Below are 15,542 nucleotides of genomic sequence, written 5' to 3' on the forward strand. Positions count from 1 at the left end.
GCCCAAACAAACACTGTGATTCACACAATTATTCACACAAAATGCATTTTTCTCATCTCTCTGGTCGTCTTTCATTCTGCTCAGTCACTGGCAGGATGTTGCATAATCGCTCTAAATGGGGGAAGCTGGAAGACAGAGGGGTGTGTATTATCCTTTCAGAGTTCAGGGTCTGGTGGGTGTGGTTTCTGTGCTCTCACACATTTAACAGAGCTCCAGAGCCTGCACATCTGCATTTCTCCAGCTCCTACCCTCTGTATCTCACAGGCATGGTTGCCCAAGTGACCAGCTCCCTGGTCAAGTGCCTGTTGATCATACTCGGACTCATCTCTGTCATCGTGAATATCGTGCTGATCTGCTTGAACTCAAGCAGGCTTCCAAAATGTCACCTCCAAGTGCAGGACTCCATTGCAGCCAACCACACGGACCACAGCATGGTTTTTGCAGACCTCACGGCACTGGAGTACCTCGCGGTCCGGGATTATATGTGGAACCAGAAAGATTTGAAGATTTCCCGTTCTGCAATTGCAAAGCCATCAGAAAACTTTCTCTTCTTGATTGACCTCCTGCTTCCAAAAAAGCAGGATGCTCTATTTTATTTGGACCAACATGGTCCCAAACCCCAACGCAAAGCCACTGTGGTCGTGTTCTTCGGGCAGTCCTCATATCTCAAGGAATATGAGGTGGGACCCCTGGATGGTCACCTCCGTCACCGAGATGTCACGAAGGAAAGGTACAATGTGGAGAATCTACCTTTCACAGCCAGGACAGTGACCATCGGAGAATATGTGGAGCTTTTCATATTCCTAGAATCACAAGTGTTCCAGAAGCTCGAGAATGAGCTGAGAGAGAGCTTTGGCTACATCCCAAGGAAGAGGAACCTGAACCCATTTGAAGGGATGCCTAGAGGACTGAAGGCAGGAGACCGAAAGACCTGGATTTCTTTCTTCCGTGACGAAAGCGGGATATACATTCATCCAGTGGGTTTTGAAGTCTTAATCAACCACGAGAGTAAAAACTCGTCTGATTGGAGTGTGCTTAAGCTGCTCTACAATGGAAAATACTTTGAAACGCTTGAAAGCTTCAAAAAGGATTATGAAAGAGGTCTAGTGACAAAGATTGTCTACAAGGCGATTCCGAACTATGCGTCACTGAAACCGAGAAAGAAGCCCACCGGCTTGAGTCCGCAGCAGTCTTATTTGCAAGGGAAAAGGTTCAGCGTGAAAAATAACCAGGTGATTTACATGGACTGGACCTTTGCCTTTGGCCTGAGCTCACTAACAGGAATGCGTGTGTTTGACGTTCGCTTCAGAGGGGAGCGGATTGCCTACGAGATCAGTGTCCAGGAGGCCATGTCCGTCTATGGGTCCAACACACCTGGCATGGTCCTCACAAAGTTCCTTGACTCAAGCATCGGAATTGGTCGCTTTGCACACGAGTTGGTGAGGGGTGTAGACTGCCCTCATGTGGCCACCTATGTTGACGTCTACCGTTACATCGACACAAATGTCACACACCGCTTCCGCAATGCCATCTGCATCTTTGAGTATGATGTTGGGCGGCCGCTCAGGCGCCACTTCTCAGACTTCTTCTATAATAGCTATGGCGGCATGCCCAACAGCGCTCTCTACATGCGCACCATCACAGCCATAGGAAACTACGACTACATATGGGACTTCATCTTCTACCAGAGTGGCTCTGTGGAGGCCAGAGTGCATGCCACCGGCTACATATCCTCATCATATAAGATTGATGGAAGCCTCAGGTATGGCCACCAGGTCGCGCAAAATGTGCTCGGAAACATCCACACGCATTTTGTCAACTTCAAGGTGGATCTGGATATTTTAGGTATGTAGATGTGAGTTATACCTATATGTGAAATCATGTACGGGTTTGTTTTAAGGGCCTAAATTTTCCTTAATTTTTTGGAAATGAAAGGGCTTAATGTACGCATTGAAATTGCTGGTTCTTCAAGGGTTCTTTAGTAAATTTAGAAATGGTTCTATATAGAACTATGGACACTCAAAAACACTCTCCATAATTAAAAGGTCCTTTGCATCATGAAAGTGTTTTTCAGTTTGATAGAGAATGTGCTGTAGATGGTTCTATATAGAGCCTTTTTGAAAAAAAGGTTCTATGTAGATAAGATAAGATAAGATAAGATAAGATAAGATAAGATAAGATAAGATAAGATAAGATAAGGCTTTATTGTCATTCATGGGGTACATGAGGTGGAACGAAACATTGTACTCACGGTCCAGTCAACTCCCAAAGTGACAAACAATAAACAATAAATAGAAGGTGCATAAAGGGGAGGACAGATAACAGCAGCATGGACCGCAGCAGTATGAGTACGAGGTAGAAGGTGTACATCTTAATACTGGTAAAGTATAAAGTGACATGTGTGGATGATATAGTGGAGGCACTGATTCAGTAAAGCAGCAATAAAGTGGACATGAAGTGTCATTGCAGTGATTGTTCAGTTGGAATTTAAGAGTCTTACAGCTTCAGAGAAGAACACCTGCATCTAGAGGTGTAAATGTCCATGGTCCATGGTGGTGGGAAACAGTTCTTCTGTTGCTACTAGGTCAGGCTTGTTACAATAGAACGCTTTGTGGTGCTATATAGAACTCTTTCACAATGCAAAGTATCTTTTAAACATGCTAATCATGTGAGGGTCCATGGGGGTCCTGACTACTGAAGAACAAGGTAAAAGGGGACCAACAAAATATCAGAGAAACAGATGGACTACAGTCTGTAACTGTAGAACTACAAAGTGCACCTATACAGTAAGTGGAGCTGATAAAATGGACAGTGAGCGTAAAAACAAGGAGGTGCTCATAATGGAAAAGATCTGGGGCTGTTGAAATAATTTTGCTGCACATTTGGTCCTCCAGGTGAGAGTTTGGTGACAGTCAAGTATAAACATGCACTGAGACATCCTGCCTTAGAATTAGTGACGCACAAAATGCTCCTCCTGACCACTCTTGGACTTCCCTGACTTTTGTCAGGTGTTTGATGAATTTAGGAATTAATTCAATGCAACAAATATAAAAACTTTTTGGTCAGTATAATGCAGTCTAACCTTCAACATGTCAGACTGAAATGTTCTTTAATGTTATTTTTGAATGTGATTGAAAGGGTCGCAAAAGTGTTATTTTGCCATGTAAAAAATGCTGCACACATTTGAATATTCACTATTCAGTTCAATCTCTTTTTCAGTGGTGCATATCTAGTGTTGACTAGTATGTTGTTAACAGAGGTGGGAACAAGTCGTTAAGTTGCAAGCAACAAGTAAGTCTCAAGTCTTTACAATCAAGTCCCGAGTCAAGTCCCAAGTCAAGATAGTCGAGTCTCGATTCAAGTCCCGAGTCAGTACAGGTGAGTATCAAGTTGAGTCCCAAGTCAATGGTCCTAATCTTCGAGTCCTCTGCATTCCTCAGCTAATTTAAGGCCATAACACTGAATAGCCTTTTAATGACAGTGTGTTAGTGATATATGGTGGTGTATTCATTTTTTTATTACTATTTTATTATTATTATTTTACTTTTCCATTTAAAATACAAAATCCAAAGTACACAGATAACCATGGCAGGCATACTGTATACAAGAGTAGTGCAACTACACATGAAAATAATTTGAAGTACTAATTCATTTGAATAGAATTTGGGAACTATTGAACTTAAATAAAATAAAAATGATATTTGAAGTCATTTTTTGAGAACACTGGGAGGATTCAACAGGATTAAAATAAAAACTAGCTCAGCACTAAAACTAACTTAATTAACTGAACATGGGCGACAGCAGAAGCCAAAATGGCAGAGCTGAACAAACTTTACAGAACAGACAGCAAAACGATGGTGAATGTATGAAGTTGAAGTTAATTTTTTTCCACCAGCTTTTTATTTGAATTTTTCACCTTAAATGGTACAATTGTTACATTTCGGATCTCGACCACTGCACCATTTAAAGTGGGACAGCAAATTCCAATGTGAAGCTGGTGGTGAATGTTGCGCTTGTTTTACCTGCAGAAGCTGTTAAAATCGTCAAATAGAGAAAGTTGTTTTTCTTGTCTTTCTTTAGTTTAACTACCATGAGGAAAATGACTCAAGTCCGAGTCACTGGTGTTGAAGCCAAAGTAGAGTTCCACGTCTTTCTCAATTTTCTCAAGTCAAGTCTAAAATCATCAAATTTATGACTTGAGTCAGACTCAAGTCCAAGCCTGACTCGAGTCCACAACCCCAGTTTTTAATATATTCCAAAGACAAACTGCAACGACGGTCTGCAATATAATCACATCTCAGGTCATCGCTGCTGTCGGAAGAAAACCTTATATCTCCATTTTTTACTTTTTTCTGTTTTTGACAAAATTTGAATATACATTCATTCCCTTTACATTGTGCATACATTTTGTGATGAATGTACTGAAAGAAACAACCTAAAATGACTTGGAAAAATGTCTGGTTCCATTGACTTACATTAAAAGTAAAGTAGGTTTTTAAATTTTCCTGTAAAGTTACCATTTTGGAGATACAAGGTTTTCTTCCATAAAACTCATTTTCATTAGACCCTGTAAATAAACACCAGAAAATCTTGAAAAAATTAAAACGTTGTGATAAACGTAAACGTTGTTAAAACGTAAAAAAGTTGAGATAAGTAATGAAGAAAAAAGGTTCAAAATTCTGCACTGTTGCTGAATCACTATTCAAACTGAATCTAATGTGTGAAACTGTTCTAAAAGGTCAGATTGTTTTTAGTCTGATCTCTTCCAGTCAAGCTCATGTTCAGACGACTCTCAAGTGGATCTGATCTACTCATGTTAGGCTTCTGTCCATTTTGACCAGTGCTGTCAGACTTTTGGGCCCCACTGTATAAATGGGCACTAATCAGAATTAGTGTTAGTGCATTGGCTTTTTTTAATGGTGCTGTAGATCTCAGTAGCAGAAGAAAATCACACTCTTATTGTGTCTCCTGAGCTAACCTTTCAAATATCATCACAAAATCTCCTTTTTAAATCTTTTTCTTTTTAACGACATAATTTATAGATACCAGCCATCATTTACACTGACTGTTAAAATTACATAATGAATGGACAAATAGAAATGAGCCAAATGAAATTTTTTACATCAACCGCCATTAAACATTAAAATATTCATTCCCCCTCATATAAAGTTACTGAGGTTTTTGTCTGACAGTAACAATATAAAAAGATTTTTTAAAGCGTTTTAGTTTTTAACCCACAACAAAACACCATTTCCAGACCATTTAAAAGTGTATTTTTATGCAAAACAAATTTATGTTCTCAATACAAAATAGAAAAGTGCATTTCCCAAAGAAAATGCTGGGTGATTAAACAGATTCCCAGGTGGTCACTAGGGTGTTGTTAGGTGGTGGTATCCCAGGTGGTTGCTAAGGGTTGTTAGGTGGTGGAATCCCAGGTGGTTGCTAAGGGGGGTTGTTAGGAAGTTGCTGTGATATACCACATGGTTAATTGGGTGTTGCTAATGGACTTGTATCATCGTGATTTAAGTGTAAATATCTGGCAAAAAGAAGAAGAAAAAGAAGAATATACCATCAAATAACAATATAAATATAGTATATTTTACTTGTATATTGTCGAACCAAAAACTTGAAGTTCCTTCTGCCATTTACATTGTATTAAAATTTCAGGACCAGGAATAACGTTCCAGAATGACTTTAGACAAAGTCTTGTTATGTTGACTTACACTGAAAGTTAGTAATGTTCCCCTGTACAAAAGTAAACAAAACACAGTTTAGTACAGGCAGTGATTATATGCATCTAGTTGCATAAATAAACTGTGATATGCTGAAGACTTTAAGGCCCAGTCTCCCTGGTCCTGATTAAGACTACAGTCCACGAACATTTCCAGTGGTAATTCTGTATTCTCACTGAAATGTAGTCCAAGATTAGTCTTAATCCATGTCTGAGGAGCCAGCACTTTGTGGTGGACTTTAACAAGCAGGCATTACATTTACATTTATGGCATTTTGCTGACGCTCTTATCCAGAGCGACTTACACTTTGATCATTTTACACAGGTAGGCCAAGGTGGTGTTAGGAGTCTTGCCCAAGGACCCTTATTGGTATAGTGTAGGGTGCTTGCCCTGGTCAGGGATTGAACCCCAGTCTACAGCGTAGAAGGCAAAGGTGTTAACCACTACACTAACCAACCACCACCCAGGATGAACTGATCCCATGAATTCTATGAGAAGATGTTGTCTGAGAGAAGGGGAGCTCTGAGAAATGGACGTGCAGTTCTGAGTTTGGCTTTAAGCAGTTTGGCTTTAAGCAGTTTGGCTTTAAGCTTGAAGGCCGGACCCCGGGGATAAATTGGAAGTAAAATGCAGGATATGAGCCCTTTAAAAACCTACATGTATTGTAATGGTTCTAGACCAATTAAAGAGGGCTCTAGAACAGCACAGTCAAACCAATGAGCATTTAGAAATCTATCTTTTGAAAGTGAAAATGGCTGTAACCATGGAAATCATTGTATTGTCACAATTTAAAGGAGTGTAAGCCTACCTTGACTGTGGAAATGGATGTGATGAGGGGGAGATAACATGAAAAATGCAGTATATGGGCCCTTTAAACAACATCTACATACTGCAATGGTTCTGCACTAATTAAAGGTTTTCCTAGAAGTGTACAGTCAGACCAACACACACTTTCTAAACTGCTTATCCTTCTGGGTCACAGGGGGAGCTGGAGCTTATCCCAGCTGTCCCTGAGCAGAAGGCAGGATATACCCTGGACAGGTCATCAGTCCAACACAGGGTAGACACACAGACATATACACTCACTCACACCTAGGAGTGATTTAGCATGTCTTTGGACTGTGGGAGGAAACCCACACCAACAAGGGGAGAACATGCACACTCCACACAGTAAGGACCCTTGTTGCCCAGCTGCGAATCTAATCCAGGCCCTTTTAGCTGTGAGACGACAGTACTACCCACTGTGCCACCGTGCCACCCAGCCAGACCAACAACTGTTTAGAAATCTATTTTTTGGAAAGTGCAGGTTAAAGCTAGTAAACATCATTAAACCCAACCTTTGCAGGTACAATGAAGGCTTGAAACTAGAGTTGTGTACAGTTTCCTAAACCCACCCTCCAGTAAAAACATTCCTACTTTGATTAAATAACAACTTATGTAGAAGTAAAGTTGTGTAGCAAAGACTGCGTATGTCTGAAGACACCATGAGGTATAATAATTTTCTGGATTGTTATCTTGAGATGACAAGATAACTAACTCATTATTTCAGGATAACTACTTTGTTATCTTGAGATAGCAAGATAATTAACTTGTTATATCAAGATAATAATCCAGAAAATTCTATATACCTCATGGCCTCTCCAGACTTCCATAAAAGACAACCAGTAACACTTTACTGTAGGGTGCTGTTCATAAGGCTACATGACACGTACATAAGGTTGTCATTATAACTGACATAAACCAAAATTGGCAAATGTAACCTTTATAGCGAATGACACTTATTGGAACAAGCATTTATAAACAGTTATGTAGGGTTATGGCAGTTGTAATGACAACCTTATGTAGGTGTCATGTAGCCTTATGAACAGCACCCTACAGTTAAGTGTTACCAGACAACTAGACATCCAAAAGCAGCAACATGCGGTTGAGCTGAACCCACAGAGAGTAAAAGTGCGGAGGTGCTGTGTACTTAACTCTGTTCTCCTCCTACATGGCCTGCTGTTAGTGTGTGTGTGTTTGTATATGTATGTGTGTGTGTGTTTGTGTGTGTGTGTGAGGGTGGACAACATGGACAGGCTGCTGACTGGCTACAGCTGCTAAACATCTGGCATTTTTACATAAATTGTTATGGCTGTATTGATTTAATAAAACAATAATGTGCTGGGTCCACCAGACCACTGAGTAACAAACACATCAACACCACACAAGGGTTAAAAAAAACGAACTTTGTTTGTTCATCTGGCCTAAACAGCTTTTGTTACGCCCATTAATCTAATATTCATGTCTTGTTTTAACCTGAAGGTGTAACCAATAACTTCCTGACGAAAGACATGGCGTTTGAGGAGGTGTCATTGCCATGGACAGCTGAGCGGAAGGTGAAGGTGCCGTACCTGGTCGAAAAGCAGACCAAGACGGAGAGGGAGGCGGCACTGCACCATGGCACTAAAACCCCCCGCTACCTCCATGTGGCCAGCAATCGGACTAACCGCTGGGGTCACGAGCGCTCGTACAGGCTGCAGTTGACCAGCTTTGCTGGAGACCATCTCCCTGAGAGCGAGCCGGAGGAGAGGAGCATGTCTTGGGCTCGGTGAGCATAGCCCAGAAAATGAGGGCAAGCCTAGCATGACCATGGAAATGAGTGTAAACCTACAATCACCACAAAAATGATAGTAACCTTATCATAGAAAGAGTTGTAGCACAACCATCTTAATTAGTGTAAGCCTATTGTATTCATTAAAATAGTTGTAGCAAAATTATGGATATCAGTGTATTGTAACCATAGAAATGAGTGTAGCATAATGATAAAAAATAAGTGAAACATGGCATAAGCATGGGAAAGGGCATAATGTAAACATGAAATTGACCTTAGCATAACCATGGTAATAAGTGTAAACCTACTATAGTCAAGGAAATGGGTGTAGTGCAGCCATAGAAATTAATGTAAACCCACCATAATCATGGAAATGGGTGTAGCGTAACCATAGAAATGAGTGAAAACCTACCATAATCACAGAAAAGGGGTGTAGCATAACCATGGCAATCACTGTATTGTAACTATGGAAATGGCTGTAGTGCAACAATGGAAATGAGTAAAAACTTACCATAACCTATAGAAATGTGTCCATGGTAACCATGGAAATTGCTGTAATGTAACCATAGAAACAGGTGTAGTGTAACCATCGAAATGAGTGTAATCCAACCACAGTTGTGAAAATGGATCTAGCATTACCCACAGTTGGGTGTACCATTACAATGGAAATGAGTGTAAACCTACCATAAGCATGTAAATGGGTGAGCCTCAACCATGTAAACCATGGAAATGACTGCATTGTAACCATAGAAATGGGTGTAGTGTAAACACCTAAATGAGTTTAAACCTTAAACGTGGGGGGGTGATGTTATATTATGTTATATAATGTTATATTGATGGATAATTTGTTGTAGATGGTTCTATATAGAACCTTCTTGAAAATGGCTCATATAAAGCCCAAAAGCAAAACCCTTTTTGGTGCTATCTACACCAAAAAGCACATTCTACAGCACATTCTCCATCAAGCTGAAGACCCATTTCACAGTGCGAAGAACCGTTTGACAGTGAAATGGTTCTAAATAGAATTACTGATGGTAGTCCGAACGGTAATAATTTGAAATGTTAATGAATTTTTTGTACTGTTGTAAAGTGTAAAGTACACAGTCGTACATGAACTATTCGACTATGAATTAAGTGACTATTAATGACCTCCTACTATCAATAGAGAACACATAAAGCTATGTACTTACATGTCTAGTGTATTTTAAAAGGAATCCAGACTGGATAGCTTTCGTGTGGTTGGCTCTGATACTGATTACATTAGTGACCGTGTCCAGTTCACTGTTCCAGATTTCTTAAACGCTATTCAGAGTTGTTTAGATCTGATTAAAGCGGAGGAAAAATACAGTTTCTATTGTTAAACAATAACAAAGACTGTTCGGTTTCGATTATTTATCACTTTTGCCAATAGTGATGGAAGATTATAAAAAGATGACTAATCATGGCATCGTTTCAGGTATGATCTCTTCTCATGATCTATTTCTTTCCTTCTTCAGGTACAAAGTTGCCATAACGAAGCACAAAGACAATGAGCCAACCAGCAGCAGCCTGTACGGTCAGAATTATATGTGGGACCCTGTGGTAGACTTCAGCAAGTACGTTGAGGATGACGAGTCCATTGTGAACCAGGTGCATTATTCAGATTCAGTTCAATTAGATAGTGATGGTAACAGTAAAGAGGTTAAAGAGGAAATCTAAGCCCACTCACAGGTCACAGGAGTTTAAGGGCCTTTATAGAACAGTTAGTTCTGGCCACACGAGCTGATTGGTTGAGCAGCGTTCTAACTGTCATGTTATTTCACCATAACATCACATTTTTTTCCACAAACACTGTATCACTCCGCAGAGACGCCATTGCTAAGCAATGACTTTGACAGCTGTAGGAGACGCTCAAGCCATATGAAGGATTTTACTTCTTTCTTTGCCACAAACAGAAAATGGACACTTTTAAGATCACATTTGACCGATTTGGTCAGACTCCAAAGATGAGACGGCACTGAAGTCCCAACCTGTCGTCACCACTGAGCAGCTTTTCAGTGGCAGCTGTGACAGAAGAACAGCTAAACAACCAGGAATCAGGCAGAAATGAACCCAGTACCATTCGCCAGACGTGGAGTCTGATCTTCAGAGTCTGACCAAATCAGACTGAGCCATAAAACTGATGCAATAAAACCAAAAACGCTGCTCAGTGGTGATGATAGTTTGGAAATTTAGTGTAAGGAGCTGGAGAACAAACTGCCGGCTGTGCAGCGAGTGGGCGGAGCTTTTTACTCTGACGTAGCAACAAGCTGCTCATTAAGTAACTAATTTGGAGGAAGGAACTGAATATTAAAATATATTAAACGCTGCGTTCACTGCCCAGTTTATTCATTTTTAATAATTATTTATTAACTGTTGTATTAAAGCAATAGAACACTCAAGGAGTGTGTTATCACTGTAACATCACGGCTGTGATGATCTATGGCAACCAAATCAGTTTAAACAATAAATACCAAAATGTGGTTAAAAAATCACCCCATGAGATTTGTAATTGTATATTACTGCTTAACTATCAGAGAGGGACATTTTGTAAACATTTTAGTTTAAAACGTATTGGTTAACATTTGTTGCTTGTAAAGGAAATGCCATATCTTTTATTTGAAGCTTGTAACAGCTTGTTTGTATCAGTTTTATAGTGAGACTCTCAGTAAATAGAGCTGCCGCTGCTGTTTTCCATTCCTAACAACTAACCAGAACCTACTTAGACTACAACTTGCATTCAGAGTCATTGACATATCTAGAACTTCCAGAAGGACTAGAGTGATTTTTTTTCCACAAAGTTGGTCCCACATATTTGTATATGTAGATGGTATTGGTATTGAACCTTTATGCAGACAGACTTTAAAATAAAGTTTCTGCATACCAGGCCTGGGTGATATCTAAAAATAACCAGCATATTTTCTAGTTTGTGATTATAATTATCAATTATAATTGTACAACACCCCCCCCCCACACACACACACCTCCCAACCAATAAATGCATTTCACTGAAACTTTGGCCTACATTCTAGTTTGTTTTTATTGTATACACTTTTGCTTAGCTTTCACTGTTTCGGTGAAAATCTTAAAATCGCATATTAATTAATAGAATACAGAGTAATTCTGAGCTTCTTCTGATGTAGATTCATAGCAACTTACATGCTAGTAGTACCCTGCAAGCGAATTTCAAAGCCATGCCCACATACTTTACATATTAAAATGGGTCATTTTCATTATTCTTTTAACCACCAGAACATTTAAGCTCTACTGAAAATAAAGCAAATTTATTCTATTACAGCCCAATAGCTTTTAAAGACTCCAGAATAATCTAATGCTTTAAAAGTGAAGGTGAACAACAATAAAACATTATATGTACATATTATTTAATGTTATTTATAATGTTAGCTTTTTCCTTATCCTGTTTCCAAGATGAGGATCAGATTAACTTTTGCAACTTTTGAAGGTTCCAGGGCTGGAGCTGTATCTGCATTAAGAAAATACCAAAATCTTTGTCATTTATTTGGTTATTTCACTTTGGTTTTTTTACAGTTGCTGAAATTACAAAGCACGTCACTGTTTATTTTTAGTTCCATGCACTCAAGCTAAACTTCACATAAAGTAAAATAATTCGAAAGGGAAGAGTCGTGTGGTAAAGCCCTCTTGTCCTCTTGTGGGTGGCTCCCTCAAGGGGTCCATCTCAGTACCTTTAGTCAGGGAACATAACTGAACCATAATCCACTGAAATGATCTTGTCTAAGCTGTACTGACTCCACATACCCTGCCTCGCCTCCAGGCTTTTATTTTACTGTCCTGTTTTAAAACATTCAGTTATGAAAAGTTTCAAATACAAACTTTTCACCTGAAAAAACCTATTTAAGGTTCACAATCAGACCTTAAAACCACTGCTGTACCTTTGAGGGAACATTTACACTGTTTGTACATTGATGAATGGAAAATGAAACTTCTCAGAACATTTATTTCTAACAGTCATAGAAGATTGATGATTCCTGAGTCTTCAGGAAACCATAAGTGGTTCTTCCATGGCATCATTCTAAAAAACCCTTTTAATCTTCTACAGGACTTGGTTGCCTGGGTAACCGCAGGTTTCCTCCACATCCCACATGCAGAGGACATCCCCAACACGGTTACAGTAGGCAACGGTGGCGGCGTCCTCCTGAGACCGCACAACTACTTTGATGAAGATCCATCCATTCACTCACCAGACGGTGTGTACTTTGAGCCTGGCTCGGAGCATGACTGTGAGTACAACAAGGTGGCATGTTTAGAGAAGGATCTGTGCAGTCCAACACTGGAGCCCTACACCTACAATGGCTTCGAAGGAGTCATGAAGTTCGAGGGGTAACTCTTGTGAATAGTAGCTGTAAGTTAAGGTGACTGGACATTTCACGGCTCATCTGAGGGGCTTCGTCAGTTGTGATCAATCAGACATCTTCCAGATGAGAGCAACAATGTTATTCATGAAGACCCCACCCCCACACCGCAGTTGATCAGCCAAAATATACTTGGTGTCAAATATTTGCTTCATTAGCCTTGCTCTTCATTAGCTAGGAGGCTAAAGTAGCAGTGATGAAAAACTTATACACCCACCAATTACCATGCTTAGATCATCATCTACATGCCTGGAACCATGTGGAGTATCTCTGATAGACTTGATTATGTGGTTTCTGACACTGTATCACTTAGTCTTATCTGTAAACATGGACTTAAGTAGAGACAAAATTCTAGCCTGAAAAATTTCAAGATAGCTACTAATACTGTTTTAGCTTTGTACAGCTGTCAAATAAACCTGAAAAGGTGTACATTAAGGAAGAATAGACACTGAAATGCATATCATTGAAGAGTCATTGATTAGCCTGCTTCACCCACATAACAGTGAGCCTCTGTCTAACTAGAGCTGCACTGGTCTGCCTCATGGTGGCACTGTAGCAAATTGGTTGCAAGTTGGTCATTCATAGCCTAGAAATTTAGAGGTACCTCTCAAAAACTTTACAGCATAGTGCAAAAGGTAAATGTAAATGTGAAAACTGGCTCACAATCCCCAGAGTTTGGTGGAAAGAATAAACTGTTAGCCAGGTCCCAAACTGAACACAAGAGATGTGTCAGATCTGAGTTAAAGCTGCACTATGGAAGGTTTTTTGGTAAAAAAAAAATTAACAGCATCGCTGAGTCAGAGGCCAGAGGCGTCAGGCTGGGAGTTTTTCAGGCCACTGTATGTCTTTGCTATAATTCACAGGCTCAAAAAGAAAGTCCAGCTTGATGTTCAGGTCTCAAACACAAAATTAACATTATGCTGATGAAGATGTGATGAAAAAAGTACAACCCCAATTCCAATGAAGTTGTGACGTTGTGTAAAACAAATAAAAACAGAATACGATGATTTGCAAATCCTTTTCAACCTATATTCAATTGAATACACTACAAAGACAAGATATTTAATGTTCAAAAGGATAAACTTTATTGTTTTTTGCAAATATTCACTCATTCAACTCTGGAATGGCCAGCTAATATGGGACCCCTTTGATAACCAGGAGGTATTTCACACACCAGCTATGGGATGTACTGTCATAGACAACAATATGTCAAACAGTGAAAGGTGTTTTAATGTTGCTAACTAATCATTCAGAATAGCTGCTGCTGCAGCTGTAAAATTCAGTTGCTTTGTTAGCTACGTTAGCCTCACAGCTCCAGCTCAAAGCTAAGCAAACTTCAAGCACCAAACATGTCTCAACTGATCAACACTTTAACCCCTTTGGTAGGCCCAGAGTTTATTACACACTCCTATAATATAAGAAGAGCTCAGCCAGTTTGCATTGATGCCCTTGTAGTTACTGAAGAATAAGCCTTAGCATGTAATAAGTCTGGGATTTTAAGGGGTTAAACCTCAAGTGCAGTCACCTTGATTTGTAATTAGTAGGTAGTTCAATGAGCCACATAATTAAAAACCTTTGGATAAACTCTTTTTAGTCCTTTTTTCTCCTTTTAACCACTATATTAAGTCCAATACTTAAGTATTGTGATTGTATATTTGTTACATTTGCATTTTTCATTTGATTGTTTGAGTTTTTTCTATATTTTTTTATTTTGTGATATCAACTATTGATACAATTTTTCTCTGTATTATTTTTTTTATAATTAATATCAAATGCACTGCAAAAAACGGATATTAACATTAAACACAGACATTAACATTCATTAACTCTATATTCAGCACCTGGTGTAGTGATATAGCTTTACATAGCTGTGTAGTCTGCAGTACTAGTTTGTGGAAGATCATCCAAACCTGCCTCATTATGAATTTCTGTACATTTAATTAGTACATACTGGTTTATGCAGAGGATTTCATTATGGACAATTTTAAAGGGCTCATATCATGGAAAAACTACATGTTCTTCACTTTTGTAAAATAAAAGACTTTGTAAAAATTGTCAACATTTTATCACACTGGCCACGTCCATTCACACTGAAGTTATAAGGAGTGATTCAGCCTGGCTGCTCTTTTGAATAAGGCACAGTACAGTGGAGCCAGTCAGAATAGTGCTAATTTACATATATCAGTCTTAAAGGGCCCGTCACAAAAACAGACTATGGAATAAAGTGAGGTTGGAGATGCATTGTTATATTAATATTAATTAATATGATTCATTTATAGATGCATTCTGGCTGTTTTGGTAATGCTTTCTACGAATGTCAAATTTGTAAGCATCTGTAACCACATTCATGACATGTTATAATGCATTCATGGCTATAAATATTTATAAAAATGCATTACATGTTATAGCCATGCTTATTATGCATTATGAATTGTAAACATAATGCATTATAGGTACTGTTTATAACAAATTACAATGAGCTCATGTTTGTGAAGCGTACTGCACTAAAGCCTAGTCCAATGTTAGAGTGAAGAGTAAAGTTAAAGTATTTACTGAAGGATTTACCGAAACACAGACATACACAATAAAGCATATTACAGGCTTCAAATGTCAGATTTTAATCTAGTGCTACCATCTTTGTTTTACCCAATTTCGGAAAGTTAGTGTACACCACCGTTAGCTTGGCACTAACTTAAAACTGCATATCCAATAGAAAGCTAGCAGCAGTTTGCATTACTGTTTATTATATTAACAATTCATGTTATAATTATATGTATAATAAACATGAATATAAAGTGTAATTCAGTGTAA

General features: G+C 39.0%; 1 protein-coding gene across 1 annotated transcript; it reads left to right on the forward strand.

The window, feature by feature from the left end:
- The first annotated feature begins 209 nt into the window (after window positions 1-209).
- Window positions 210-14,786, forward strand: aoc2 (amine oxidase copper containing 2). The gene is made up of 4 exons (XM_017715459.2): window positions 210-1,845; window positions 8,034-8,319; window positions 9,819-9,951; window positions 12,419-14,786. The coding sequence occupies exons 1-4, from the start codon at window positions 267-269 to the stop codon at window positions 12,701-12,703; spliced, it is 2,283 nt and encodes a 760-aa protein (XP_017570948.2). The 5' UTR covers window positions 210-266; the 3' UTR covers window positions 12,704-14,786.
- The last annotated feature ends 756 nt before the right edge of the window (window positions 14,787-15,542 follow it).

This window comes from Pygocentrus nattereri, chromosome 14, assembly GCF_015220715.1.
Source record: "Pygocentrus nattereri isolate fPygNat1 chromosome 14, fPygNat1.pri, whole genome shotgun sequence".
NCBI classification, from domain to species: Eukaryota; Metazoa; Chordata; class Actinopteri; order Characiformes; family Serrasalmidae; genus Pygocentrus; species Pygocentrus nattereri.